Source organism: Pelophylax lessonae (genome assembly GCF_965119305.1).
Source record: "Pelophylax lessonae genome assembly, chromosome: 2".
Lineage (NCBI taxonomy): Eukaryota > Metazoa > Chordata > Amphibia > Anura > Ranidae > Pelophylax > Pelophylax lessonae.
Window position 1 is genome coordinate 132,839,041 of NC_138769.1, and position 16,874 is coordinate 132,855,914.

Consider the following 16,874-nt stretch of genomic DNA (forward strand, 5'->3'; position numbering starts at 1 on the left):
CTGAAGGGGAAGACTGGCATGCTGCTCTCCTCAGGCAGGGAACTCCAACATGGGTACATGGAAAAAAAGAGAGAAGGAGGCGCAAACACCTAGTGCATTACCCGTAGTCACTGTTTGCAAAATTTTAATAACTGATACAATTAAAGCTGTTATATATAGGTTTGATCTGCTTTTGGTAAGACCAGCTCTGAAGAAGGGGGCTTGACCCCAGAAACGCGTTAGCGGTTCTGATTGAAGGACTTGTTCTGGTTCACATATGGTGGATGCTTGTAACACGATTTTATCATCTTTTTTGTCTGTGAGTATGCATTTGGCATTTTATTAAAATTTTGCAAACAGTGACCACGGGTAATGCACTAGGTGTTTCTGCCAGCAGCCACTGCCTACTCTTCAGTTACAAAACTTTGTGCATGTGTACTGACAAAAGAGCCAAGCGAGAGATCATCTGAATTGAATCCTTAAGGGCATCAACAAAGACACGTGGCAAATCCAACAAATCCTCAAGCAGAATCATCCCCCTGACCTGGAGGTCTTCTAACTAACCGCTTAACACGGTCTTTCAGACTCTGACAAATGCCAAAAGCAGCCACTGCCAGCTGCGTGGCCGACCCTGCCAGAGAAAAAAAGAGGCTTTAAGCAGTGATTCTCATTTCTTATCTCTTGGATCTTTAAAAATGTGGCTATTGTTCACAAGTCAAAAACTTTTTCAGGGAAGAAACCAGCGGTGTCAACTACCACCATGCCCCAATTTTTAACAAACATCTCCCCCATGGGGTATGAGAGGGATAACCTTTTAGGTGGGACAAAAACCCTGTCTGGATGATCACAGTCAGCATACATACCATGTTCCAGGAGAGGGTGTAATGGAAATGCATGAGCACTCTGCTGTGGTTTTAATGAACCCAAAAAGGAGTAAGTGACCTTAGAGGTTTCCATCGGTGGGTAGTCTGAAACCTGAACCGACCATATCAGTAAGACCCTAAACTAATATGCTTTGCAATTAAGAAGCAGAGACTGATTGCTTGCTGCTCTTCAGGCTCTGACACCTATGAATCAGAATCCACTGCCTGACCATCCACTGTTCTTCAACTGCCTCCTCATCCTTGGATTTCACCCACTCTTGATCAAAAACCGGTGGATCAGGAGATGGGGATCTTTCCTGCTTCTTACCCCTTGCACTCTGTGTTTGATTGGGAAGATTTCCCTTCACCTCTTCCAGGGACAAAATAAGTGAAAGGAAAGGTCTTCAAATTTAGGGGAAATACTCTTTAAAAGATTTTGAAAAAATTTGCATCACCCATCACATTCGGCTAAAAATGGTCATATAGTACTGTCAAAAAAAAGAAAAAAAGTGGTCATATAGAGAGGTTGAATCTCCCCTATCGGGGTCACAGGCAGTGATTTAAAGCGGATGTAAAGGTTTAAGGTTTTTTACCTTCATGCATTCTACGCATGAAGGTAAAAAAAAAACCTTCTCTATGCAGCCGAACCCTCTAATACTTCTCTGAGTTTCATTGCAATCCAGCAAAGTGCACAAGAGCCTCAGCTCTTCGGAGACTCAGCATTTGTGGAGACAGCATTAGCTCCAGCTGCTGTCAATCACATTCAGTGAGCCAATGAGGAGGGAGAGGGGGCAGGGCCAAGCCGTGGCGCTATATGTGAATAGACACACAAAGCAGTGGCTCGGGAGCGAACCTGCATGTTGCTTGCTCTGGGACACTCAGCAAAAGGGAGGGGCCAGGAGCACCAGTGGGGGACCTGAGAAAGGGAGGATCGGGGCTGCTCTGTGCAAAACCACTGCATAGAGCAGGTGGCCATGTTTTTTAATTGCTTTTAAAATAACCTGACACAGATTCTAAGCATTCTATGCTTTGTTTAAAAACTAAAAGTTTAGTTTTATATGCATTTTTCATTTTGCTATAACAGATCTGTAATAATTATTGTTTACTGTCCTGTTGTATAAATTTCTGTAGCTGTATTTGTCATTCCCCTCTATACATATTTATCCACTGGTCCTTCACGGTCACTCAAGACCCCAAGTAAGGATATTGATTACCACCAGCTGAATGGCTTTGAGGATACAGTATGTTCTTTGGATATTCTAGATATAACCTACAGGGTACAGAACACAAAACTGCTGCATCACATCCCCTATAGCGGACTTCACAGAACAACATTCAAATCTCATTGCATCATATGCAGCTGGAAAAGAAGAGCTTGGCTTGTAATAGTCATGGCAGGAAAAACTCTTGTTTTATCATAGACAGCAACTATGACATAGCGAAGGAAAAAATTCTGCCCGACTCCATTAAATATAAAAACAAAAAAACTAGGTGGAGTTCCACATAAAAATAGAGATACTCGAAAAGGGTAGTAGTAGTTGTCTCAGCAACAGGAAAAAACATATTCAGGTACATCTTTTAAAAACATGAAAATTTTCCCATGTTTTGTAAACTTTAAATATTTCCATTAGGTACAATAAAATACCCGTTTATTCTGCTAGAAATCCAGTGAGCGGACAACTCTGCCACACTGAATCCAAGCAGTATTATCAGCCCAGCTTAGTTACCCTCTGTGGACTAAAGAACACATTCTCCATGTGGACTACAGACTGCCTCCCCCCTTCCCCCATGCATTGTGGAAATAAGAGGGGTGGGGTGGAGTCTTGCATTCCAAAAACTTCCTGACCAAAGTTGACAACTCTGCTCCAAAGATACAGTACAGTGAGTGAGTCTTGTTACTTTAGGATAGAAAGTGTTTATTAGCGGCATAACCAGGTAAAAGAAAAAAAAAAAAAAAAAGAAAACCACCATATCCAAGGACCGGTAAGCTGCAATACATTCCATTTTTATTCTTGGGTCTGGATACAGTAAATTGTTAATATTTCTAAGCCAAAGATGCACACGACAGATCTTAAAACTTGAATTCACCCAAATGACTTAGGGCGGCCACAGACAAATCTAGACCTATTTAGCAGGAACCAGCCAAGATTCGAAGTGTGTGTGGGCCGACTGAACGTATAAATCGCAAGTAAATCTGGCAGGCTGGTTGTACCCAAGTTAATTGATCGATCTACTTGGGTACAACCAGCCTGCCGGATTCACTTGCGATTACCACTAGTGGCTGCTACAGCCGCTAGAAATAATCACAATCTTCTCTTGGCTGGGGGGGGTGGGCGGAGCAAGCAACTCGCGGATGCAGGAAAGAAGTTTGCAACATCTATGGCCTGCCTTAGTGGAGCAAATTAAACAGAGAAAAACAAACTGATAACAGAGAGAATGATACCGTTCTGCAAGCTCCCAGTCCTCTTGAATTTGTTTCTGTCGTGCTTTCTGATATTCCTCCCTCCAACATTTTGAGCAAAACCCTTGCCATGCTGGATTGCCATAGTAGCCGCATCCTTTCTTGCAGAGGAGTTCTGACTGATCCACATGGATGGCCCTTCGCTCCGATTTGAGGCTCATCTTTCTGCTGGAGGAAAACAAATTGATTTTGGATTTTAAAGGACACAATATTTTACACCTGCACACAAAAAGTTGAGGTAAACTTGTTTACTGACTGAAATATTTAAGGTATAACTAAAGGAATTTTTTTTTTTTTTAGTTTTGTACAGAGTGGAGAGGGATTAGAACACCTGTCAGTTTTTATTGCCGTTTGTGCCCCTGTTCTGTCAGAATACCATACCCTATCAGAATTCCATACCTCCGTCATTTCCGGTTGCGGATCAGCTGTGGCTTCGTCATGAATCAGCTGTAGCCGCGTCACAAGTCCTATTACACATGCGCAGAATAGGTAGGGCATTTTGATATCATCGTAAGGGGTCAGGCAAAAGTCCTAGTGTGCATGCACACAACGGGTCGGGCAGCGGGGTCTCTGATAACAAATCTCCGATCTCCATGGCCCACAGTGCGCCGATCCAACACTGCACAGACACGACAATCTGATCTCCATGCCCCACACTGCACCGACCCGACAATGAGACAGTGGCTGTGCGCGTGTGGGAATAGGATTGTCTCATTGTTGGCTGGGCGCAGTGTATGCCATGGAGATCGGATGGATGTTTGTTATAAGAGTTGCCGCTACCCGATCCGTTGGTGCGCATGCGCCCACTCATGCGCAGTAGGACTTTTGCCTCAACCCCTTACGATGTTATCAAAATTCCCTACCTATTCCGCACATGCACAGTAGGATGTGTGACGCGGCTACAGCTGTTGCATGACGAACCTGCACCAGAAATGACGGAGGTATGGAAATCTGATGGGGTAGGGTTTTCTGACAGAACACCCCCGTTAAATTGATTCACCTTCTCTATTTATCCTGTTTACCAAAAATCACTGAAAGTGAAAGCAAAAGAAAAACCCATATTTTGAGTTGTCTCCAGAAAAGTAATAAAGGGGAAATCTTCCAATGTGTACACTAGTTCTGGTAACCTGGGGGTCCCCAAGGAATGTCCTTTTTTTAATGAATCTTTATTTAGTGTACAAGAGAACAGACAAAAATGAGACATCAACAAAATTACAGAGTAAGGGAGGCAGCATAACTTTGCAGTACCCCAGGGGGCATAAAAGTGCAATACGGTACAGAACATATTGAGAAAACAGTAGTGTGCGTCAGCACATCATAGTGCAAACCGTCATGTAGCTGAACAGATAAGAGGGCGGCCTGCCGGGCATCACGCGTCTTGGTCAGCCACAGACGTCTGTGGGTCCCAGAGGGTGCAATAGCAAGCCCGAGGGAGCTCCAGACGGAAGCGCGCCGCCGAGGGTGGGGGGCATCAGCCTCCATCAAACTACCCCCAGTGCAACGACCCCAGCCGGCACCCCCCCAGGCTACCCAAACCCCCAACTAAGCGTGGGGGTACAGTAGACGACTGGGAGGAACCACACAGAAGGGCTGTGCCGACCTAGGGCCAGCTCCGCAGGCGGAGGGGCCAGAGGTAAGAAAGACGCTTCGTGTCTAGCATCGGCAGACCCTCCAAAACATTAACCATAATCGCCCACTTGAGGTGGATGGGGCAGCATGTAGGGAAGAAGAGCGAGAAAGAAATCTAGAAACAGGGATATCGGAAAGAGGAAACCAGAGGGAAAGGTGAGGAGAGGGAGAGAAGGAAAGGAGCCTAGGGAAGAAGAAGGAGGAAGGGAGAGAGAAGAGCATACCTGCCGGAATCCGGAGCACTGCCAACGCCACGCCCCCGTGGGATCCTCCAGTCCTCCTGAGGGCCAAGGACAGCCAATGGGAAGGGATTTAAGGGCTGGGAAGGGTCGGCCAACACCAGCAAGGCATGATCCAGGCTCGAGGGCAGCGCGGACAGACCACCGGAGTGATCAGTCCACGGCTGCCACCTCGAGTCATTGCGCTCCCGTGTCCCACAACATCTAGCGACCCAGTCCTCCGCATCTCGGATAGTGTCCACCATCCGCCGCCACTCCGCCCTGCGGCCGCTTCCAATAAATCGGGATCAGTCTCCTCGCAGCATTGAGGAGATGGGGTAGCAAGCTACGTCTATAGTGGCTGAGCGGCATGCAGGGCACGTGCAGGAGAAAATGGAGGGGGCTAAATGGCACATCCAGATCCAGGATAGTTTTGACCTGGTCTCGCATGTCGTGCCAAAAAGGGGCGATCACCGGGCACTCCCACCACAGATGCAGCAGGGTACCGGTACCGCCGCAGTTTCGCCAACATGCGGAGGAAGCCAAGGGGTAGATGCGTGCCAAGTCCGCCGACACTCGGTACCAGCGTGTCAGGAGCTTATAATTTGTTTCTTTCATCTTAGAGTCCGCTGAACTCGAGTGGGTCAGTTGGTAAAGGCCAGAAAGCTAGGCGGCAGTAAATTGCATTCCCAGGTCCCGCTCCCAAAGCCTAGTACATATGGGAGCAGAATCGGAGGATGCAGCTCCCAATAGTCGGTACAACTCAGAAACCATGTGAGGGATAGGGTCGTCCTGAATGAACAAACGTTCGAAGGGTGTAAGAGATGTCTGAGGACGAATCGCCGGGCCGTGGACAGCGAAAAAGTGGTGAAGCTGCCCCAAGGAATGTCCTTTAATTTACAGGGATTTCCTCTCCCTTCCTGTTTGGCTGTGGGACAGGAAGTGAAGGGAAATCTCTGCAATTTGAAACAGATCACGAAAAAAACCTGACAGGGGTTATAACCCTCCCTTACTCTATCCAAAATAAAAAAAAAAAAAAAGAAGGTTTGCCTATATTTCTACTTTAAAGCTGAATTCCAGAGCACAAAAAATATATTCCTTAATTGCCCTAAAGCAGTGGTCTTCAACTCCGGTCCTCAGGGCCCACTAACAGGCCAGATTTTAAGTATTACCTTGGGGAGATGCAGACTAGAGCACTGCAATCACTGAGCAGCAAATTATATCACCTGGGATGAATTTCAGTTATCTAGCAAACCTGGCCTGTTAGTGGGCCCTGAGGACCAGGGTTGAGGACCACTGCCCTAAAGAGTATAAATCTGCAGTGTGTGTACCAAATGCCCTAGCAAAACCCAGTTATCACCTTGTAAAAGTAGAAGCATTGTGCTGTACATAGCATGTGTAGAACAACAGACCTGTGGAGGGACCCAGCATTATTTCCCAACGCAGGCTCCCTGCAAAAATTTACAGGAGTGAGTGGATACCAAACCAGTCACCCTGAACAGCAGTGACCGACCTATATTACAGGAAGCTCCTGCACAGATCTGGAAGAAATACTCAAAAGGTCCCCAAAATTCAAGAACACACAAGCGTCTCATATTTAAACAATTGTTACTTGATTGTAAAGTCTCTTTTTTTTTTATATAAAAATAACAAACATGTTATACTTACCTGCTCTGTGCAGTGGTTTTCCACAGGGCAGCCCGGATTCTCCTTTTCTCGGGTCCCTGGCTTGAGCTCCTGGCTCCTCGCGCCTGTTGAGTGCCCCCACAGCAAGCAGCTTGCTATTTGGGCATCTGAGCCGAGCCGCAGCTTTGTGTATCCATTCAGACATGGTGCCTGGGTTTGGCTCCACCCCTCTCTCTTCTCATTGGCTTACTGAGTTTGATTGACAGCAGTGGGAGGCAATGGTGCCACTGCTGAGTCTCAGTCAGGAGGGAGAGTCCCGGAAGGCCGTGGCACTCATGGACAGGAGGAAGGGTGTGTCTCCTTGGCAACCATTAACGCCGTAATCAGATCATAGGCAGAGTTACAATAATATAAGCTAGATCCGGTGTAAGTTTCCTTATCCCGCTGACGAAGTCCCACCCACACAGGACGTAAAGCGTACGGGGGAAACAATGTGACCTGTGGCCATCTTGGTACACCAGGAACACACAGATGCACACCCTGTCTGCTACATGCTTGATTCTTATCATCCTAATGCAAGTGCACTGGTTTTACTGCAATAAAATTCCTTTTAACCTTAGGGAGAGCACTAGATTCTTGCTTACTTTCCCCCTACATGTGTAAAATTGTGGAAGAGGTCCAGAATAGCCATCTTTGAGTGTCAGAAGATTGCAGTTTTCAGGTTTTTGTTTTCATGCCGTTTGACCCTGCAGGGTCTGGGTCTGGAGGTGAGAGGCCAATAATGCCTTGGTGATGGGAATGTAGGAGCACTTAAGGAGTCATCATATACATTGATATCAGCACTCTGATACTCATTTGTCAAACAAGTTGTCACTAAGGCAGAGAAGAAGTCTCTCTAGGAGAGTCCCTACATATCAGTATAAACCAGGAAGAGGGTCTAACCCCCCCCCCCACCTATATTCAAGACACAAAAAAAAAAAATCTTTGCCTGAACATAAACTAGAATTCTACTTTCAATCTTAGTAACAACCAGCATATATACTGCACTTAAAGTTTCTACAGAGAATATAGCCTCGTCGTGTAGATCTTCCCTAGGAGACACACTCTCCATTTTCTCAACTGGATGAGTAGTGTTAGAATTATACGAAAAATATTACCGTAAAAAGTAGGCCACACCCCTGTATAATTCACACAAAAAAAAAGAAAAAGAGAAAAATGGGGTTTTGTTGGCCAAGATGAGATGGTCAGAATATGGTACAACACAGCAGATTTGTTGAAAACGCATGTTTATTGATACTTCCTCATAAAAAAGCATGTGTAAGCATGCTCTGAGGACATACATACATACATACATACAACATATAGTAACATGAAAACAAAAACACGAATTGAGATAACCAAGTGGTGGGTCTCAACAAAAGAGATGGAAATGATCCCTGCGTGGCTGTGCAGCGACCATTTCCATCTCTTTTGTTGAGACCCGCCACTTGGTTATCTCAATTTGCGTTTTTGTTTTTATGTTACTATATGTTGTATGTATGTATGTATGTCCTCAGAGCATGCTTAGTCCCCGTTCACACTAAGGCGACCTGTGAGGCGACCTGGTCGCCTCACAGGTCGCCATAGGTCGCCTCCCATAGGGAAGCTGCGGACCCGTTCTAATAGGAGCGACACAAGACGCTCCGACTTAGAAAAAGGGTCCGGAGCTTCTTTGGGGCGACCTGGAGGCGACCGCCATAGACTTCAATGTTATGAAGCCCGTGGCGGCCGCTCCGAGGTCACGGCGTGCTGCTCGCACCGCGACCTCAGAGGTCACGGTGCGAAGTAGCGTAGTTTGTATGAACGGGGGCTCACACATGCTTTTTTATGAGAAAGTATCAATAAACATGCGTTTTCAACAAATCTGCTGTGTTGTACCATATTCTGACCATCTCATCTTGGCCTACAAAACCCCACTTTTCTCTTTTTCTTCATTTTTTGTGTTAGAATTATCTAAAGCTGACACTTCTTTCTCATGCTTTAAATAAGGTTAACCTGCCCTACATACAAATGGCAGCAGCACTCAGGTTGATTTCTTTTAGTCAGCCTTTATACAGGAGACAAATTAACAGAAGCATTAACCACTTTAAGACTGCATGGATTTGCCCTCTTAATGACCAGGCCCTATTTTGCGATTCGGCCATGCGTTACTTTAACGGACAATTGCGCGGTCGTGCGACACTGTACCTAAATAAAATTGACGTCCTTTTTTCCCACAAGTAGAGCTTTCTTTTGGTGGTATTTGATCACCTGTGCGATTTTTATTTTTTGCACTATAAACAAAAAAAGAGCGACAATTATAAAATAAAAAAAATAAAATGTTTTCACATTCTGCTATATGACATTCTCAAAAAAAGTTTAAAAATCAAAATTTTTTAACATTTTAGGCCAAATTTGTTTTCTGCTACATATTTTTTTTTTTTTTTTACCAAAAATCGCAATAAGCGTATATGCGATCTCAACTGGGGGTGTCGTTAACTTTTAATTGACATTACCATATGACAATTCCATATCGCATATGGCAGTGTGAACTGCCAAAGGGTGCGGATGCGATGTGGGAACACCCTGCATATTCGAAGCATTCCCGCATCGCAGAAATGTGAACCGGCACTGAATCATGGTGTGTTTAGTGTACTGTATTCCTTCCTTAACGCCTCTGTGCAGGAGCTTCCTGTAATACTGACCAATTTCTGGTGCGCTCTCCCCTTGTGTAGGTCTTGCATCCTCCCCCTCCAGTATTCTGCAGGCAGTGTGCAGTAGGTGGGCCAACTGGGCCCACTTCACAGGTCTGCCCTTTGCACAGGCTCTGTACATCTTAGTGATGTCTTTGCTACTTTTACAAGGTAATATCTTGCTTTGCAAAGGCATTTAGTACACACAAGGTGGATTTATATCCTTTATTGCCATTTTAAAAAGGTATATATTTATATGAACATTTGTGTGACCGAGTTCAGCTTTGGGCATACTATGCATTCAACAGTCAACTGTAAGAGTAAGCTAGCATTGGACTTCATTTTCAATAAGCTCTTAACTCTTCTTAGCCAGTGAAAAAACAAACATCTAGGTGTGGTATGATGACCAAATTTTATTTGCATAACTCACATCAGACATCCTATACAAATGGTGTTTACACAGTGCTTCAAGCTAATTTTAACATCTATGAGGGCTAAAGCACAAAAACAAGCCAGGCAGAAAGACAGACGAGAAAGACAGGAAGAAGCTGGCAAGCTGATGAGCCATCACTATACTAATGATAATTCATCACTGACGGTTACAGAACTGGAGTCACAAGACATTACAGCTGCCCCCACCTAAATATATCCCAACTGCTACAGAAAATCTTTTAGCATAGTATTGTGTTCTATGGATTATTTGTGAATACTCAATAGTCAGCAGAGCCCATTGCCTGAAATACTCTCCAAGGGCCGGTTTAAACCACATGCAGTCCAGTGTGTTTTTTTCCTGCATCAAAAATGCATGGATAGTAGATTGTATGGTTTCCAATGGCATAGTTCACATCAGGTGCCATCAGTCCCAGTGCATTCCCCCCCCCCCCAAAAAAAGTACAACATGCTGCATTTTTTCTGCACTAATCTGTACAGGATTGTGCTAAAATGCATCAAACACACACCGGAACGCAACTCTTAGGTCTTGTGTGAATTTTAGGGCCCCCCACTCCATGCAGAAAAAAACCCAGCATGTGGTTCCACCACACTGGGCCACGTGCCCTTAACAAGGGGGGGGTTGAGATAACATCACCGAGTGATCCAGTCCCTCTGCTTACTCTAGCAGTGGGGACCCAAAGATGTCATTCGGGCACACAGAAAGCAACAGAATCAGATGCAGCTTGGTGGGCGTCAGGTTTTTTTCTTTTGGCGGGTCAGTGGGCATTTTGCATTGTTTGATTGTGACCGACTTGACTGACATGGATCTGCATCATTAGAAGACATGACAGAAGGTGGAGCAACATATTTTTTGTGAATAAGTAAAGGTAATACTAGGGATGCACCGAAATGAAATTCTTGGCCGAAGCCGAATAATAATGAAATGTTTGGCCGAAGGCCGAATACCGAACGCGGTGTTTCGCATTTTTTCCATTTATTTTGCCAATTTTTTGTCCTCTCTCTTGTCCTCTCATGTCTCTCTCTCTCTTGTCCTCTCATGTCTCTCTCTCTCTCTCTCTTGTCCTCTCATGTCTTTCTCCCTAAATGTTACTGTAGGGAATGGGATTCAGTGCACACTGCAGCCTTGTACCATAGGGTTAATGTTAGTGACACTGTAGGGATTGGGAAGGATGCTGGGAATGGAAATCAGGAAGCATGCAGGCAGCCTTGTAAATTTTAATTGCAGATACAGGGCACTGGGCAGGTCAGGGTTAATGTGGTAACATCAATTACTCAGTGACAGTCAGTCAGTGTCAGTGTGGACTCGATCAGATTATACCGTGACAGACAGTCTCTCATAGTGGTGGTAGTAGGAGGCTGGAGGTGGACTAGTAGGAGCCTGGAAAGGAGCACAGCCGCATACATACATTACTCACTCGTGCACTGCAGCCCGCCCCACACATTCAGTGAGTCATACAATCCTCCCTAGTTTTTTCAATGGCACATTCAGGAAGCCAATCACGCCGTGAGTAGCGGCACAGCGGAACCAATCAGGTGTGCAGGCACGCGTGATTGGTTCGCTGTGCAGCTAATCACGGCGTGATTGGCTTCCTGAATGTGCCATTGAAAAAACTAGGGAGGAGAGTAAGGCTGGCCATACACTATACAATTTTCTTGTTCAACTTTCCTTTAGATTTACCAAAACCATGTAATTTAGGGTCAAACCTAAACACTTTCAATTTGTATGCAGTCAGGCAGGCCCTTGCACTACATAGTTTAAGGTAAATCTAAAGGAAATTGAATAAGAAAATTGTATAGTGTATGGCCAGCCTAAGACTCACTGAATGTGTGGGGCGGGCTGCAGTGCACGAGTGAGTAATGTATGTATGCTCACCGCTGAAGTGTCCCGGCTTCCCCTGCCTAACACGGAAGTCTGTGAGTCCTCCTGTCCTCCTCCGAGTCCCTTCCCCCTGTAAATATCGTGACCTCGGCGATATGAATATCGCCTACGGCCACAGAACGATAGTCGATATCATATCGACTATCGTTCAGCCCTATTGTTCGGCACAAAATTATTCGGCCTTTTGACTTATTCGGCCGAACACCGAAAGTGCTATTTTTTCTATTTTCGGCCGAATAATGTTCGGCCGCCGAATATTCGGTGCATCCCTAGGTAATACGTACCCTTTCGGCTGGCCATAGATGGATTGAAATTCAGCTGGTTCAGCAGGAACCCTGCAGGCCCCCACAACCACCAGGCTAAGGTTGTGGTGAAGAGGCCCTTGTCCTAATCAACATAAGCAAAAGGTGGTTTGCCTGGCAGGACACCCTCCAATAGTAAAGTGGTTGTAAAAGCTAAAGGATTTTTTACTACCATTCATGGTAAAAAAAACCTTCAAAGGGGGGGGGGGGGAGCTCTCCCCTCAGCCCCCCCCCCCCCACCTTATGCTTACCAGAGCCTGATCCAGACCCAGTGGTGTTCACAAGAGCAGAAGCTCTCCCAGGTCTCTCCCTCCTCATTGGCTGAGACACAGCAGCCGAAGCCTTTGGCTCCCACTGCTGTCAATCACAGCCAATAAGGATGGAACTAATGATTCACAGCACAATAGCAATGCAGCACAAAGTGGAAAAAGGAACCATACAGAGAGTGACTCAAATAGTGTGGAGCACTGAGCACGACTTGGACATTGTATTTGGACTATTTAAAGGGTTTAGCAAAACATGTGTTGATTGAATTCACTAAGTTTCTGTGGATTGAGATGTCACATTGTTTTTGCACTGGTCACTTTATATTGAGTGTATAAGCTAAAATAGAGGGTGTTACCGTACATGTGCTTAAAGCGATAGTAAAGTCTGCTATGTGACTTTTACCTACAAGTAAGCTTATATTAAGGCCTATGTGTAGGTAAAATAAATATCTCCTAAACATGCATCACATGCGCAGGAGTGACGTAATCGCGGCACTGTGACAGTGCAACGATGGAGGGCTTCGGTCTAAGGTACGTTTTCAATATTGTGCTACTATGGGGTAAAAAGGATTTTTTTTTTCTCTTTAGACTGCCACGGTTTACAACCACTTTTTAAATGTTGCACTTTTAATATTTTTATCAATGCATAGTGCTGTATATTATAAAACTTCCTTTTATACAAGATATCAGGGGAATCTCTCATACAGCATTTTTTGGCTTGTTTGATATAGAGGAGCGCAGGCATTTCATTTAAATTATTTCAAGAAACACAAAGCCTTCCATTATTGGACAAGAGGAGAGAAGGGGCAGGCAAAGAAGCTGCTGTACTCCCCAATGTTTATTAAAAATGTAAAAGCTGACATACACCTCACTGGACTTACCCCACTAGAAGCCAGAACATTTTAAATAGTGACTTCTTCTTTAAAGGAACTCTGGGTATTTTCAAGGTATTTGGGAGGACAGGGAGCATAGTTGACAGACACATATGCAGCTGGAGCCCGCTTCCATAAGATGCACATTGGATACTTAGCAGAGCTGCCTTAGGACAAATGGGAGCAGTGATCTCCATGTCTAAAGACTCCGAGGTTAGTGGGGATTACTGTTGTAGCAGAGCTCCAATACTCAGCCTAGGTATCTCCGCTGTATAATCCTTGAAGCTAAGTACCAACATATCCAAGGCAAAATCCCCTCCAGTAACTGGACGACACACAGTTCTGGGAGTCAACAACTTTTATTCATCCACAACTGGCTTTTATATGATTCCCCATGCAAGGGGTTTCTTAAATCATTTTCCAGGGGCATTCCCAGCGGAACCTTATGAGGGGACAAGTAAACATTTCACAGACTCAACCAACACAAACAGTATTTTACTTTCCCACCAGCAACTAATAGATAATTGGTTCAGGTTGATTGAATCACTGTTAACTAGCAGACTTGCCATCATCGGGCTCCTGAAGTACAATACACATTATTATAAAGTGTAAACACATCCCAACAGTAGACAATAGGTGAGTAAATCAGCGTAATCAACAATGTGTGGAAGACAGGTGGAAGAGCTGATGATATAAGCATCTGCTATGAGTCTGACTGTGTGGAGCAGTATTCTATTGGTAATAGGCAGCTAGGCCTTTAACATGGATCCTTGAGATATATTGTTGACAAATATTACTGTCCCATTTGAAGTAATCCAAACCATATTCTCAGTGTCCATTCCTCTACAACTTTAGTAGCGACAACTACTACAGTGATTTGACGCTTCCACAGGTATAGCACATGCATACTTAAATTGATCCAAGCTGGACCAATGTAACTATGCAATAAAATGATTACCTGCCCTTAGCGAACTAGGAGTGTAGAGAGAGAGCATGTGGAGGTGGATCACACAAATCCTGATGTGCAGGCGTTTATTGAGAAATGTAAGGGCACAAAAGGAGTGGCAAAGACACAGTACACCGAGATAGTTCACCGGGTGTGATCCAACACCACACAGAGTTGCCCAGCAATGAGGGGGTCCAATACACAGGACAGGGGGGTCCAAGCGGATCGGGGTATGTCCAGCACACAGGGAGAAGATCCGGGTAGGAAGGGCTATTCCAACACACAAGGCAGGGATCCGGGCACACAGGGCAATGATCCAGGTAGGAAAGGGTTAATCTAGAACACATGGCACGTAGAGTAGGTCCGGCACACAGTGCAAAGATTTGGAGAGGAAAGGGTTTATCTAGCACACAGGGACCAGATCCAGACACTCAGGGTAAGTCCAGCACACAGAGCAAAGATCCAGGTAGGAGAGGGTTGATCCAGCACACAAGGCAAAGATCTGGGCAAGAAAGGGTAATCCGGTACACAGGGCATGGATCCAGGCATGCAGGGTAGGTCCAGCACATGGGGTAAAGTGGGGGTAAGGCCTCAGCAAAGGGACACAGCGAGGCTTATGGATTCCATGACAGGGTACTGTGGGGTCTGGCCGCAGTTTAGGACCACACACAGCACCACAGTACAGTGAGGGCGACAGACAGCAAGGAGACTTCTCTCACCCCTGGGCCCTGCCCTGGCATTTTAGAACTGCAGTTGGGTGCATTGTTATTGCCCAGGTAACCCGAGATTCGTAATCCAGTTACTGTAGCTCCGCGTCCGCTAGAAACAAAGGCCGCGCTATCTGTGCAGGGCCAGAGCAGCCTTTGTCTATAGCGGCCACAGAGCCCACTGAGACAGAGGAGGGGAAACAGGTCTGTAGCATGCATGTGGGAATCCACATTCAGACACAGAGGGGGGCAGACTACCTGGCACTTGGCCAGCAAAATAACAGGAAATCCTCAGCAGGGGGCAGCTCCCTGGCGCCCAGCACGGAGACTATGTGGTCTGCTTGTGGGGCTTGGGGCTCAGAATGGCAGGGGAAGCAATGGCTATTGGGTATTGGGGTAGGGGAAAAGAGCACGAGAGGGTTAGGGGCCTGTGAGACTGCCACTAACTGTCACAATTGCTTTTGCTCTCAAAAGAAGTGTCAAGCCATCCAATAACTGATCACATGTTCGGGAAAATGGAAAATGCAGATCATCATCAGACCGAGGCTAAGATGGCAGCTTCCTTGTGTTTAGTACTGCTTTAAAGCAGAACTGCTTATTTACATCTCCCCCTCCCCTGCCTTCTCTGCCACATTTGGCACTTTTTGGGAGGGAAGGGGGTACTTGGTTTTGACAGGTGCAGGTACCTGCTCCCACTTGCAGTCAGATCTCTGCGGCGATTCAAGCAGAAGTTCGGCCCTCCCCTCCTTCCCCCTCAGCCTTCTGGGACAAATCAAAGGTCCTGGAAGACTGCGGGACCATTCACAAAGTGCAGCATGGCTTGAGCATGCGCAGTGGGAAACCAGTTGTGAAGCCACAAGTCTTCACTGCCGGTTTCCCTTAGTCAAGATGCTGGGCTGTGGCCCCGATGTGGATTGAAGAATAAACTTGGATGAGGACAACGCTAGATTCTTGAACAGTTAGGTGTTCTTGTATAAAAAAATCAGCATCTACAATATTTATAACTGCTGACTTTTTTTTTTTGGAGGGAGACCAGAGCTCCTACAGCAGGAGAGAATGCGGCACATCCAGGAATGTAGAAAAATCTGGGTTTATTCGTCCATTGTAGAATCAAAGGCTTAAAACATGACACACAAAAGGATCCACAACGCTCAGCAGACGCGTTTCACACAAAGTGCTTATCCATTGCTGACCAGAGCGCCTCTTTAACTTTTGTTAATGTTTTTTATTTTCTTTACTGGTTTCTTGCATCCAGCAACCAATGAAGAAAAGGCACACAGACAATGGGCGGAGTTTCCCATCAAGCTCTGCCCTCCTTGAGATTGACAGCTGAAGATGGCACTCCTAAAAGAGTATGGGTTTCCTTTATTTGCTTTATGTTAATCCTTATGAGCGGTTAGTGCATACAAATCTTCCCTGCCCTCTTACAAGTGCACACTTCGTCCCGGTTCACACTACTGCGACTTGTCAGGCGACTTGGTCCATTCAATGCTATGGGAACCATTCTAATAGGAGCGACTCAAGTCGCTCCGACTTAGAAAAAAGTTCCTGCACTACTTTTGACCAAAGTCGGAGCGACTTGCATTGACTTCCATTATGTGAAGTCCGTGCACAGCGACTTCACTTTTCGCCCCCGAAGTTGGATCGCCATAGTGTGAACCAACACTTACTGTTAAAGAAGAGTTAATCTGTAGGAGGGGCTACAGTCTTTTATGGAGTGTCATGCCGACAATCTGGTCCGAATCTGCCCACCTTCCTTCTCTCTACTCACTCCTGAGAGTCCACACAACACTGAAAGCTCCTCTCACTTCTAGGCAGATGATCCTGTGTCCATCCTGAGGATTGTAAGCATGAGAAGCTCATTGACACTCTTCCCAGCACCCCAACAACCCAAACTCTCTCCTCCAGCTGGCAATGGCTGGAGAAGCTGACACCGTCTTTTAATGTCACTGAGGTGACATT

At 45.7% G+C, this 16,874-nt stretch overlaps 1 protein-coding gene across 3 annotated transcripts in view; it reads right to left on the reverse strand.

Annotated features, from left to right (window-relative positions):
* RABGEF1 (RAB guanine nucleotide exchange factor 1) overlaps nt 1–16,874 on the reverse strand; it is a 90,257-nt gene that overhangs the window by 71,721 nt on the left and 1,662 nt on the right. For 2 of the 3 annotated variants that reach the window (XM_082244958.1, XM_082244956.1), the window contains exon 2: nt 3,286–3,471. In XM_082244958.1, coding sequence (XP_082101084.1) covers nt 3,286–3,464 — 179 coding nt within the window. In that variant the 5' untranslated portion in view covers nt 3,465–3,471. The remainder of the gene's footprint in view (nt 1–3,285; nt 3,472–16,874) is intronic. The other variant, XM_082244957.1, reaches the window with a different exon arrangement.